This window comes from Sceloporus undulatus, chromosome 11, assembly GCF_019175285.1.
Source record: "Sceloporus undulatus isolate JIND9_A2432 ecotype Alabama chromosome 11, SceUnd_v1.1, whole genome shotgun sequence".
NCBI classification, from domain to species: Eukaryota; Metazoa; Chordata; class Lepidosauria; order Squamata; family Phrynosomatidae; genus Sceloporus; species Sceloporus undulatus.
In genome coordinates this window covers 11,036,750-11,050,311 of record NC_056532.1, presented here as the reverse complement: position 1 = coordinate 11,050,311, position 13,562 = coordinate 11,036,750, and the positions used below count along the sequence as shown (strand labels likewise).

Here is a 13,562-nt window from a genome sequence, read left to right as displayed (position 1 = left end):
TTAGTATTTTTAAAGAGTTTACATTTTATACTTTTTATATTCATGTGGTGTGTAATTGTTTTTTTTAAAATTGGGGTTTTTTATCATTATTTTTCTGCATCTTTTGTGAGTTGCCTTGGGTCCAATTTGGGAGAAAGGCATCATATTAAATCAATAAATGAAATATAGTGGGTCCTTGGTATCTGCTGGGGTTTGACAAAATCTGTGGATGCTCTGGTCCTGTTAAATACAGTGGCATAGTAAAAGGGTGTATTTTATATAAAACATCAGAATCAAGGTAAACCTTATGGGATTTACATATTTTGGGAATATTTTCAAGCCTTAGATGGTTGGACAAAGAATCTGTGGATTTGGAGGGCTGGCTGTAAATAAATAAAGCATTGGAAGAGGAGGCGGAAAGAAAGCGAGAGATACAGCCCTTCCATACTTCAGAAATAATCCAGGTTGACACCACTTTAACTGTCACGGCTCCATCCGGTGGAGTCTTGGGATTTGTACTTTAGCGCGGTATCCGGCCTATTCTGTCAGAGAGCTCTGGCTCCTTACCAAAACTACAAATTCCAGGTCTGTAGGATAGAGTCATGGCAGTTAAAATTGTGCCAAACTGCTTTATTTCTGCAGTGTGGATACAACCAGAGAGGCTGAGAGAGAGAGGGAAGGAAGGAAGGAAGGAAGGAAGGAAGGAAGGAAGGTAGGTTGATTGCATATCTACCTGGGGAAGAGCAGGGAACTCAAAGGGACAGAGCTAGGTTGGTGTCCCATTCATTTTCTCCATAGGTCTATTGTTTTCTGATCCTGTTTGATCATATGGATGCTACCATTGCTGTGCTGTTTTTGTTTTTATTGCTGAATGGTTTCTTCCAACCCTTACGTCTTTGAACTGGGAGCGTGCCTTGATAGATGGCTCATAAATTTGTCATATGTGTCTGTGTGTCTTCATATGCGTTTTCTTTGTTCCCATCAAGATCGCTTGAGGTACGAGTCAAAGAAATCGAAGATGAACAGCGCTGCTGTCAGCAGCGATGTCAGTTTTTCCTCTGTAATATCAGGTATGTCATGTTGGATGGTTTCTCTCTTTCCCTAACTCCACCGTTAATAATTCCTACAGCTTTTCTTCCTGATGGTTGTGCTAAGCTTCCTTTTTTGTTTTTTTGGCATGGTGGCACACAGAATGGTACACAAATATGGTAATAACAACAACAACATCAACAACTACTACAACAACAACAATACAGTGGGCCCTTGGTATCTGTTGGGGTTTGGTTCCAAGACCCACATGGATACCAAAATCCATGGATGCTGAAGTCCCATTAAATACAGTTGTGTTGTAAAATGGTGTCCCTTATATAAACTGGCAAAATCAAGGTTTGCTTTAGGGATTTATATACATTTTTTGAATATTTTCAAACCATGGATGGTTGAATCCATGCATAAAAAATCCATGGATACAGAGGACCAGCTGTAATACATTTTATTTCTTGCCCATCTCTGCCACCAGGCATATGGGTTTTGGAGTCCTTGGCTGCATCTGCACTGCAGAAATAATCCACTTTGACACCACTTTAACTGCCGTAGCTCAGTACTATGTAATTCTGGAAATGGTAGTTTTGTGAGACGTTTAGCCTTCTCTGTCAGAGAGCTCTGGTGCCACAACCAACAACAAATCCCACGATTCCATAGCATTGAGCCATGGCAGGTAAAAGTGGTGTCATACTGGATTATTTCTGCAGTGTGGACGCAGCCCTTGTTAACATGGTTGCCAAACGTTAACAGCATCATTTGTCACCAATAAGGCTTATGCCATAGCAGTAACATGTGCCAGTATTTGACACCAAAAGAACTGAGGGAATCTTGGGAGTTGCACCTTGTTCTGGCACAGAAAAGAGGGGTAGCAACTCAACCAGGGATGTGGGACCTCCACCCTATGGGCACCCTTATACCACAGCCCTATGTCGCAGCCCTATGGCGACCCTATCATGGGGTTTTCTGGGGGTGAGAGTGTGTGACTTGCCCAAGGTTATCCTTCGGGTTTCTACGGCTGAGCAGGGAATCGAACCCTGATCTCAGAGTCCTATGCTCAAACCACTACACCATGCTTGGGGATGCAGGGTGCAATATGATCCCTTAATCCTCCATACTTTCCCACCCCTATTCTGAGAGATTAAACTGGTTCTCCTCTGGTTTAAATGCTAACATTGGAGCTGCTTTCTTCTCCAAATCTCTTCTAAACATGCAGGGAATGGAATCAGAATTGCAAGCAGCCGGCTCCCATTCCCAGCCGTAGCAGATGCAGACTCCTCTTTCCCTTTTAGCCCTTTGAACACGGGGATATTGCCTCGCTGGCAGAATGAGTCCATAATCCTGCTTAACCTTAACCACCAAGCCGAGCGGCAGTCTCAGAAGAGGGAATTAGAGTCGCTCTTGCTTGATATCCCATTATTAAAACGTCAGAAGGGGATGGACCCAGTGTTGTAATGGGAAGCCTTCCTATAAGGCAGCCAACCATTGCGTGCCGATGCTGTGTCGCATGTAAAGCAATCAAAATGGTGCTCGCCAGCTGTCTAAGAGGCTTGGAGAGGACACATTCCCACATTTTTGCTTTTGTGCAGAACCACATTTGATGCCAGAGAGAGATGGCAACTTTTTGAGAGCCTCTCTTCACCAAATCCTTGTTTTATGGCCTTAGGTGGATTTAAAATGTGCATAATAAAAGTCCTAAAGGAGATGGAGCCTATCCATGGTTATTAACCATGAGCGCTAAATGGGACTTTCATATTCAGAGGCAGTGTATCTTGGAATATGTTATACTAGAGCAAAAATGGAAAAGGGGGCTCTTTCTTTCTTTACCTAGAATCATAGAATTGTAGAGTTGGAAGAGACCACAAGAACCATCCAGTCCAACCCCCTGCGATGCAGGAACTCTAAGATGTAGTCTTCAAAGACTATTCCAGAGCATTTGGTGATAAGTGACAGAAACCAATAATAGGGGTATGAGACAAGGAGAGAAGCATGTTTTTGGGCTAGATTAGGACTGGTCATCTTATGACCCTCTAAATGTTGGCTAGGCTGCAAGTGTGTTCATCCCTAGTCAGAATAAGGAGTGGTGAGGGATAATGGGAGTTGCAATCCCACAGTATCCAGAGGGCCTCAAGTTGCTCACCCTTGGATTAGAAAGCCCAGTGGTGTGATTTAAAACAGTCCTTCGGATGCATTGCCAGAGCTGAATTCTCCGCAGCAGATAAATACAGCTGCTAGTGGTCTGGCAGCATCATCTGGGCATCAAGCTCAGAGCAAAAATGTATTTCTGTTTCCTCTGCACCTCATTGATCCCAGATGCGTTTTGCTTTTCAGACGACGTCGTTCGTTCCTTAACTGGCGTGTCCAGTGGTGCCGTCTCCGAAGATGCCTTATTCAGAGACAAATTAAAACACATGGGAAAATGTGAGTTGTGTCTGATGGGATTTTAATCTTGGGCTGTGGTGGGGTTTGTTACCAGTCAGTTTGTCTGAGTTGTTGGTCGTGTACACAAAAACACTTGAGAAGCAGTGTGATGTAGTGGTTAGTGTGTTGGACTATGACCGACCAAGGTTTGAATTCCTGCTCAGCCATGGAAATCCACTGGGTGAACTTGGCCAAGGCACACTCTCTCAGGCTCAGAGGAAGAGGGGAAACCACCTCTGAACAAAAACCCCTCTGACCTGGTCTTTCTCGATGTATATTGACCCTAAAGCAAACCTACAAGTGGAATATCTGGAATTCTGAAATCTGAAATATTCCAAAAACCAAAACTTTTTTCATGGCTGGCAGAGATAGTGACACCTTTGCTTTCTGATGGTTCATGTGTACAAATTTTGTTTCATGCACAAAATTATTAAAAATATGGCATAAAATTATCTTTAGACTATGTGTATAGATAGTCTACACCTTTGTAGCACCCTTGAGACTAACTGAAAGAAAGAAATTGGCACATGAGCTTTCCTAGACTTTAGTCTTCTTCCTCAGATGTATTCGGTGCATTACATAAAGTGCATAGACTATGTGTGTAAGGTGTATATGAAACATATAGGACCCATACAGACAGGCCAAAATAAAGCTGCTTCGGGTCACTTTGGAGGTATGCTGTTTCAATGATGCATGCGCCCTAAGAGGCCAGAAGCCATGCCAAAGCCATGCTTCAGTCCTAAGGACTAGAGCGCAGCTTTGGTGCAGCTTCTGGCCTCTTAGGACACATGCATCATTGAAACAGCATACCTCCAAAGTGACCCAAAGCAGCTTTATTTTGGCCTGGCTGTATGGACCCATAAATAAATTTTGCGTTTAGATTTGGGTCATGGAAATAACACCCAAATCTAAACACAAGATTAATTTATATTTCATAAATGGAACATTGGAGGTGTCTCATTATGTACATATGTGCAAATATAGGAATTACAAAATCCAAAAAAAATCCCAAATCCAAGACACTTCTGGTCTCAAGCATTTCAGATAAGGGAGACTTAGGGTCAGCGTAAATAGGAAAGACCAGAAGGCAAACAACAACAACAACAACATGAAAATAGTAGTTTGCACATCTGTAGTTGATCTGGGATCCATTTTCTCTGGCCCTGCTACCATATGCAGGGCCATATGGACTATCAGACATGCACATGAAACAAAAGCCATAAAACACATCAACAAGTATTTGGATATTAAGCAATGTAGGGAACTTCTAGCACTGATTTCAAGAAGGTGAATTGTTATTTCTGGCGGGCTCAATGATTTTAAAAAACAGTCCCAGTGCCCATATGCAGCTCCAGAGACACAGACACCACAGCCCTTTACTAGATGGTGACATTAGTGTCAGCAATGTGGATTTTAGTGCCAACAATGGCCTGTTACAGACTGCCAAAATAAAGCTGCTTTGGGTCTCTTTAGAGGTCTGCTGTTTAAATGATGCATGCATCCTAAGAATCCGGAAGCTGCACCAAAGCTGCACTCCAGTGCTTAGGAATGGAGTGTGGCTTTGGTGCGACCTCCAGACTCTTAGGACCCATGCGTCATTTAAATAGCATACCTCCAAAGAGACTCAAAGCAGCTTTATTTTGGCAGTCTGTAACAGGCCAATATGTGCATGCCATTGTCCTCCTCCTACTTTTTCAGCACACTGATCTTTGTGGTTTAAATGGGGAGGGGGCTTTTGACTGTCTGGAAATAGAAACAAGCACAGAAGCATGAACTAATGGTTGCACAACTAGGGCAGACTATTTGGATCTGTTTGCCTGACTTTCCATTTTTGGCCATGGGGTAAAAAGTAGGATATTTTTGCCTTTTCCAGAGACTTGTTCCCCATTCTTCTTGTCCTGTATTTAAGAAAGTGCCTGTTCTGTCAAGTGCCAAATTCAGGATGCTGAGAAGATGGTACCTTTTACTTTGAGCCCTTAGCAAGGCTCAGGAGTATGACTTGGCAGTATGTGATTCATGACCAAAGCCTTTTAAATGAGATTTTATTGACTATGTGTTGGTTGAATGGATTATGTTTTAGTTGTGTGCCTTCAAGTCATTCCCAACTTATGGTAACCCTGATGTGCACTTATGCCCAGTGGTCAAGATAACAGATGTTGGCAAATATCTCATGGGTATACTTTCCTTTTCCTTTAAAATGTCCCTGTTAAAATGCCTGCCCTTTCATTTCTTTCAGCAACACGCAAGAAACTGTTTGAGCTTGCCAGAGCTTTCTCAGAGAAGACCAAAATGAGGAAGTCGAAAAGAAAACAGCTGTTAAAGCATCAGGTGTATCCTTTCATAAAACAGAAGTTTCCCAAGTGTGCTGAATATCCAAGCCCAGAGATTGTGAGAGTCACTCGCATGGTTGTCTTGCCATAGTTTGAGGGCATGAGATGCTTAGTAGAAAACAATTGAAAGGAAGCATTTTAAAATTCCGTTTTAACAAAGGTGGGAACATATAATACTGGCAAAGGGACCACGACATTGGGAAATAATTCCATGATATAGGGTTACCACTGTAAAAGCTCTGCCGGTCCCGGGTCTGTATGCCAACGTTCAGGGAGGTATATACGTGGTACAGGTGAAATTTCAAATGGCCTAGTCTCAGACAGTTTAGGTCAGGAGTGGGACTGTGGCTCCGTGCATTCCTTGCCTTTGGCTATACAAGCCATGTATTAGTCTTCTTGCTTCACATGCTCCAGGACTGAACCTTGGCCCTTGAAAACAGAGCTCAGCCAACGCATTCTCACTACACCATCTGTTCCCTTTTCTTCTCCTTAATCTTAAACCCAGGATGGGAACAGCAGCTTCGACGGCTAATCTGCTCGATGATGTTGAAGGACATTCATGTGGTAAGACCATCACCAGCGTCCTACACAATAACTACTCTTGACTTGTCTTCACTACCTGGAAACTTTAGGCGATGAATTAAAATCTTTTATTGGTCCATTAAAAGTGTGTCCCTGATAAACCAGACAGTGTTTTCATTTTGTCAAGAGGAGGCATTGTATGGTATCAGCACTGTGTCCCTTCCTTCCATAATAGTTGAGGCCATCATTTCAGTTGCAAATGGAGATTCATAGATTTTTGTTAGAATTCAAAGATATAGCTGTGTTAGTCTGTAGAATCAGTATGTGGAGAGATCTTGTAGCACCTTTGAGATGAAATGAAAGAAAGAAGTTGGCAGCATGAGCTTTTAGAGTACAGTGTACTTCCTCAGATGCATATATGTAAGTAGTCTACGAAAGCTCATGCTGCCAACTTCTTTATTTCAGTTAGTCTCAAAGGTGCCACAAGATCTCTCTACATAGATTTTTGTTGTTAACTGCCCTTGAGTCAACCCCGGCTCATGGTGATCCTATGGATGAGACATCTCCAGGACTCCCTATCCACTGTTGTTCTGCTTAGGTCCTGCAGATTGAGGTCCGTGACGATCTTGATTGAGTCCATAGATATCACTAACATGGCAGCACTGCATATCACATCACCATCAGAAATGCATGCCAGGTGTCTGTGCAGCATGGCACTACTAATAGTGCAAGTGTACACATAATGATTACATATTCTGTAAGAGGAGGGACCCTTGGTGTGAAATTCTTTGCAGTCTGGAAGCTTGTCAAACATCTTCACCAGCAGAAACTGGCCCATCTTAAGAAATCTCTACCCTGGGGTTTCCAGATAGCAAACTGGGGAGGACTCCTGTGCCTTTCATGGTTGTGCAGAAGAGGGAATTTCAGCAGGTGTTGCTTGTCATACCACAGGAAAATGACCTGTTTTGGTGCCAACAGGAGTCCAGGTTGCCAAGAGAAAGCACAGGAGGCAACTGAACATGGGAGTATCTCCGACAGTAGCGCCATGCTGTACAGACACTTGGCATGCATTTCTGATGGTGATGTGATATGCAGTGCTGCCATGTTAGTGATATCTATGGATCCAGCGAGAGTAATGCAGCAGCGTAGTCAGGCCAGTCCAAGTCAAACATAGTGAAGCAATAAATCCAAACAATGGTCCAGAAGTAAGATTCAAAAGCATAGTCTTTAAATGGAGTAAGGTCAGACATTTTGGGGCAATGGGAACCATGTGCCCACCAGATAGGTTGGCTGTGAGCAACAAGTTTGCTAGAATTTGTAGTCTGTTATCAGCATGCAGCTGCTCCCTGATTCATGAGCATTTGGTTCTTAAAGGCTCCAACCTCTGTAGCCTCTCCTTTTCTCTCCTTTGTTCTGCTATGGTTGGGGCTGTTAGCTCTGCGTTGTGATGTTCAGACAGTGCCATGCCTGGGCCCTCTACATTACTGTTGTGGCACCCTCACTATCTTGACTCTTTGTCAAGGGGTTGTGGCACAACATGCAGTGAGCAACAACCGCAGAAATTCCCCCTGCTACATGGCCATTAAAAGTACAGGAGCCCTCTCCAGTGCGCACTCTGGCAACTCTACCCCACCCACCATCGTTGTACACTCATTCAACGACACCCATACAATCGCAGCTCCGCCGAGCTGCAGAATGGGCTTCAATATTCCTGTGTGTGTCTTTGTGTTTCAGATGAAGACAGCCAAACCAGAAGGCGACCGTTACCTGTAGAAGAAGAAACGTCAAAAGAAGTGCAGTGATGGGTAATGTAAGGTTAGGACTGTTCCTCTTCAAGATTTTAACCTTCTCATTTGGCTCCTTTTTTGCCTTAGGTTCTGTGTTGGGAATATCATGTCATAAGATGGGTATTTTGAGCTGATGTGTGTTTTCTTTACTGACCCACACTATGATTCATAAAGTCGTTTGTTTGACTTTTCATTTTAGTTTTCGAGACACAGCGATGTTAGTTTGTTTCGGAAGAAAAAGAAGGGAAGAAAAGATTTCAGACACACTCAAGGCTAACAATTTTATTTTAGCGTGAGCTTTCCTGGAATCCAGTCTGCTTCCCCAGAAGCCTTGGACTATGGATCTGTACTTTGATTTCTCTACTTTTCTATTAGAACAGTAACCACAGTAGATCAATAGTAAGGATGGGATACAATTAAATAATATTTTAGTTAAAACAGTAGGTCGTAACAAAGCATTGAAAGGTTAACTGAAACTGGAAGTAAGCTTTTCATTTTCTTGGAGCCATACTGGAAGAGATGGGATTATGCAAACCTCAGCTCCAGTGAAAAATGACATTAAAATAGCCTTGGCAGAAGTCAGCTACACAGTCATGGCAAGATGGGTGTTGCAATACATTATTATTTATCATTAACAGGTTTGCATAATCCCATCTCTTCCAGTGTAGCTCCAAGAAGATGAGAAGCTTACAGTTAACCACAGTTTAGTGTTACATTGAAACCCTAACTGTGGTTAATCTTACCTCTGGTTTGTTGCAACAGTTCTGGTTGATAAACCACAGTTTGAAACTGGTGTGTATGTGTGTGTGGATTTTTAATAACTAGAAAACCAAGAAGATGCACACAAAGTTAGGTTTTAAAAAATTTCAGAGGGGAATAGCAAATGCATTGGGCAATAGGCTTGAAGCAGAAAGATCCTTCTGAAGCTTTACAAAAGCTTTAGGAGTTTATGAGCAGATCGCAAGCGCATAGGCCAGCAAGTCAGTCACTAAAAGTATACAAACCGTGAGCCAAGTCAAGTCAATGCATCACGTATTGCCACATCAACTCTGAGTCAAGTCATTGAACTGATTTGAGTCCAAGTCACTCGACCCGACTCTACATCACAGCAACACACCAGCAGTTTCTTCTGCTTCGGGTGGTTTCTTTTGCTTTGAATTTCTAACCAAGTGTGCTCAGTTTCTGCAAGTGCTGACATCCCCTTTCTCTTTCCCATGCTTGCTTCTAGATCCTGAGCTGGCAGTTGTAAAGAAGAAAAGCCAAGTAAGCGGAGAATTGGAAGATGACGGAGTAAAAGGAATGGTTCTCAGGCTGAAGCTGCATTCCAGCCCTGGAGTTGTCGGATGCTTCCGAAACGAAGTTACAAGCATTGTATAATGTCAAGGCACACAACATTTTCTTACCGATGGGTTTGAAAACATTTCTGGGTTGTAGGGTGTTTTTATTTCCTTTCTTCTTCCTCAGTCTGAGAGATGACATTAACAGCTGATCTGGGTGTTTTTTTCTATGCCGTTTTTTTGCCATTGGAGAATGAATTTTCAACTCCAAATGACGCGTCGAGGCCCTTTCTTTCTTTGTTACACAGTGCTGTTCAGGTGTATAAATGAAAAAAGGATGCTGATGTTTAAATTTTTCAAACCCTCTCTCTTTTAGTAACAGATATGTGCCCTTTGTCAAGGTACGGGATGGCCACCGCATTTTGTTGTATGGTTGATGATCTCTTTTTTTATTATTATTATTTTTGTTATTACTATACGACTGTTGCTGCTGATAGAAAAGAAGCCCAAATTAAGGTAATACCCAGCCATCTCTGTTCAAAACGATATAAATTTCGCTCTCGGAAAAAGGTGGAGAACCAAAAGCGTCGCATAATGGGTTCGTCCTTGAGTTGGTCCTCAGTTTCTTTTTTTAAGCGGATTTAATATCCACCCATCATGAAGCCATCTCTCCCCGCCCCATTGCTTTGGTGTGATTGCTCTTCTGAATATCATGTTCCTTGTATTGCTGAAAAATGAGGTTGAAAAATAGAATTGATGTAGCAGGTTCATATTCACTATATTCTCCATTTGTGCTTTGGGTGGTTTAGGGCTCTTTTGCAACATTGCAATGAGAGCCTCAGCCGTGTTTCATACTGTGTTGAGGAAATGTTTGAAAGGCTGGTATCTTCCCCTCCAATTCGGCAAAGGTAATCCTTTATCTTCCCACGTTTTCAGCTATTTTTAAAATGTCCTGGTTTCTCTCTCTTCCTCCCATGTTTCCCCCTTTGTCCTCAGCCTACTTCAGTTGCTGCAAATGGAGTTTAAAGTGCAAAAGGAGTTTGCACTCGGTATTTCACTAGAGGAGGAAAGTCTAGCCATTTCCAGTTGGCTCAAGCAAAAGCAAATTGCTGCAACCTTTTCTGGCTAGATCAATAGTAAGGCGTAACAAAGCATTGAAAGGTACTTATACAACAGCTCCAGTTAAATTATTAATTCCTCATTAATAACTTTGGCCATCTTGAACACAATCTGATGTTGCTTGGCCCCACATGTCCCAGTTTTCATCTGTGAAACGTTGGAGGGTATGTGGTGCAAGGCTTTAAGATAGGGAAACCATAGAATCATGTAGTTGGAAGAGGCGCAGGAAGACATGACTCCCCAAAAATGCTCACCCAACCTCTATTTCAAAACTTCCAAAGGAGAGACGAAGGCAGTCTATTCTGTTGGAGAAACAATTCCTATGCAACTGGGATTCAGGGGCTGGGGCATCACTTTTTAAATAGCTACGGTTTGCCAACTCTCCCAGTGGCATACTGGTTGGGAGGTTCTGGGATTCACGGCCCCGAAAAAGTAAATTTTCCAGGCAACTAGGCAACAGTTGAATAGAAGGGGTGCACACAATTGGCCTCGTCCGTCTGGTACCAAATATTTCAAACATTAACCTCAGTTGTACGTTACGAAACTGTGTGTGAAAGGAACAATTGCATGAGAGTCCTGTGAGGGAATTTGGGGTGGGAGGGGTGGTGGTGGTTTGGTTTAGATTGGATTTGCCTGCATGTGGTTTGTATTAGTTGTGGGGTTTCCCCAGCAATCGCAGCTTCCTGGCGGTGGCTGTTTTGTGATTTGATTCCACAAAGGCAGGGACTCTGAACTATGGGTTGTTGACGCTCGCTGGTACAGCAACTGCTTTGACACAGGGAGTCCTGGGTTCAAATCCAATATCTCAGTGTAAAAAAAGAATTGCCCAGGGTTGAAATGTCCCCAGGCCTTAAAGTCCTCTCCTCGGATCTTACACAGCATCTACACTGCAACAATAATGCAGTTTGTCACTGCTTTAATTGCCATAGCTCAATGCTATAGAATTCTGGGACTTGTCGCTTTGTGAGATACAAATCCCGTAGGATGGAGCCATTAAAGCGGTGTTAAACCACATTCGTCCTTCTGTGTAGACCTGAACTGCAGCCCCTGATTAGAACAGACAATTTTGGGGACAGAACGATCAATGGCCTGGTTCAGCATAAAGCATTTTAAATATATGTTTCTTGAATCAGAGATAGTGCTAATAACCCGAAGGTTGTAGGTTCAAAGCCAACTCTAGCTGTTTTACTGCTGCCTTTTTATAAATGCATTAACCATTTAAGCGATCTTGGATCTATATCACAGTCCTTCCGAACGAATACCTAGAAGAGACATAAAGATTTCAAGTCTTTCATCCTTGCCATTCTGTTGAGGTGGCACCGGTTGCTGCTGAATGCAAATGCAAAATTGGGGTAGAGGTCCAGGGTCCCCTTCTTGGGCAGTAGTTCTCCTTAACATCATGTGAAAAACAACCTGCTTTTGCGGGATCATATTTGTGCATGGGACCTGTCCTGTGTGATAAACTAGTGTGAAATGTTGGAGGGTATGCTAAGATAGACCCTTTTGAGTCAGTGGAATTGGCAGAAGTGTTGACTTGCTCCCATTAATTCAGATCTACTCTAGCTGGGACTAGCAAATGGATTTAATCCAGAGAAAGAGAGAGATAGCACATTGTGTGGTTTAAGCAAAACCCGCAGTGAAGTTTTTGTGTCCTCTCCTGGACCAAAGTGACATCAGCACAAAACTTGGACAAAAGTTCAGCCTCTTGATCTCGGCAGCCTTGGCCTTGTACGCCATCCAAGTTTCCAGGCTGTTTTGAGGTTGAAGGGAAGGAGGGAAATGATACGGTTTAAAGGGACCCACAAGCTTGGGAAATAGCCAGGGATTAATAATTATGGGGTGTGCGTCTGCGGTGGGGTGAGAGGCGACGAATAAGAGCTGCAAAGGGACTCGCACCCTTAAGATGGGGAACCGCAAGGCAGCCTTCCTTCTGCGCCTTGTGTAAGAACAAGGCTTAATACTGTTTGTGGCTGGAAATAAAACAGACACACAACTCAGGAGAGAGCCAAGGCAGCCTTAGAGCTTGGGAAAGCTGCTTTTTTTTTTTGGACTACAACATCCAGAATGCCCCAGCCAGCATGGGACTTAGGCCGCATTCCCACTTACAAATAAATCGCTTCCCTTGATCTGAATCGATGGATCGGTTTGGCAAGATTTGTTCACACTACATTTGCCCTGATCCCATTTTCCTATTTGCAAAATAAAATAAAATAACCTGCTTGTGGTTCACGTTGACAAAATGAATAGATTCAAAATGGACCCACTCCAGCCGACCGAAGGGCAAATTTAAATCAATTCCTATCTGCATTTGCGTGGAATCGATTCATCCAAAAAGATGCGGAAACAATCAGCATCAAAAAGACACAGGTTAAACGGGTCTAGTATATGGCCCCCCTCTCCGAATTGCATCATTTAAACCGGTTCATTTAAACTAGTTCAAACTGATTTGCCATCCGGTTTAAAAGGTAGTGGGAATGTGGCCCTTGCCGAATTAACTGGAGGATTCTAGGAGCTATAGTGCAAAACCAAACCAAACCAAACCAACCATTTCCCCATGCTCTACAAGGAAATAAGCTAACCTGCTTGATGTGAGATACTTAAGGGATTTGTCATAGTGTAATAACATGCGCAGAGAGCCAGTGTGCTCTATTAGTTTCAGTGTTGGGTTGGATGCTGGAAGACCATGGAAACCCATTGGGTGACCCTGAGCAAGTCACACTCTCTCAGCCTTAGAGGAAGGTAGTGGCAAACCTCCTCTGAACAAATCTTGCCAAGAGAATCCTGGGATAGTCCAAAAAAGTTGTATTCCAAGATGTCATCTTTTATATTTTGTGGGTGGGGAATATTTCCTCCCAAAAAGCATGATGTAGATAACACATCTCTTTAGCGATGTGCTGGAAAGTGGATTTGAACCTGGGTCTCCTATAGTAACTCCCAACACCAATGGACTGTTGAAGCTGCTCATTGCTATTGCTAATAAAAAACAGAGACTTGAGGCACCTTAAGTCCAGGTTGAGGGTCCTTTATCTGGAATTCCAAAATCTGAAGTACTCCAAAACAACTGTTACTCAATTAATCCACAATTG

The 13,562-nt window shown here is 42.9% G+C and overlaps 1 protein-coding gene across 3 annotated transcripts in view; it reads left to right on the top strand.

The window, feature by feature from the left end:
- Positions 1 to 13,562, top strand: part of CUEDC1 (CUE domain containing 1) — a 60,840-nt gene extending 47,278 nt beyond the window's left edge. For all 3 annotated transcript variants that reach the window (XM_042442668.1, XM_042442669.1, XM_042442670.1), the window contains 6 exons: positions 966 to 1,049; positions 3,352 to 3,441; positions 5,678 to 5,771; positions 6,277 to 6,335; positions 8,028 to 8,108; positions 9,309 to 13,562. In XM_042442668.1, coding sequence (XP_042298602.1) covers positions 966 to 1,049; positions 3,352 to 3,441; positions 5,678 to 5,771; positions 6,277 to 6,335; positions 8,028 to 8,095 — 395 coding nt within the window. In that variant the 3' untranslated portion in view covers positions 8,096 to 8,108; positions 9,309 to 13,562. The remainder of the gene's footprint in view (positions 1 to 965; positions 1,050 to 3,351; positions 3,442 to 5,677; positions 5,772 to 6,276; positions 6,336 to 8,027; positions 8,109 to 9,308) is intronic.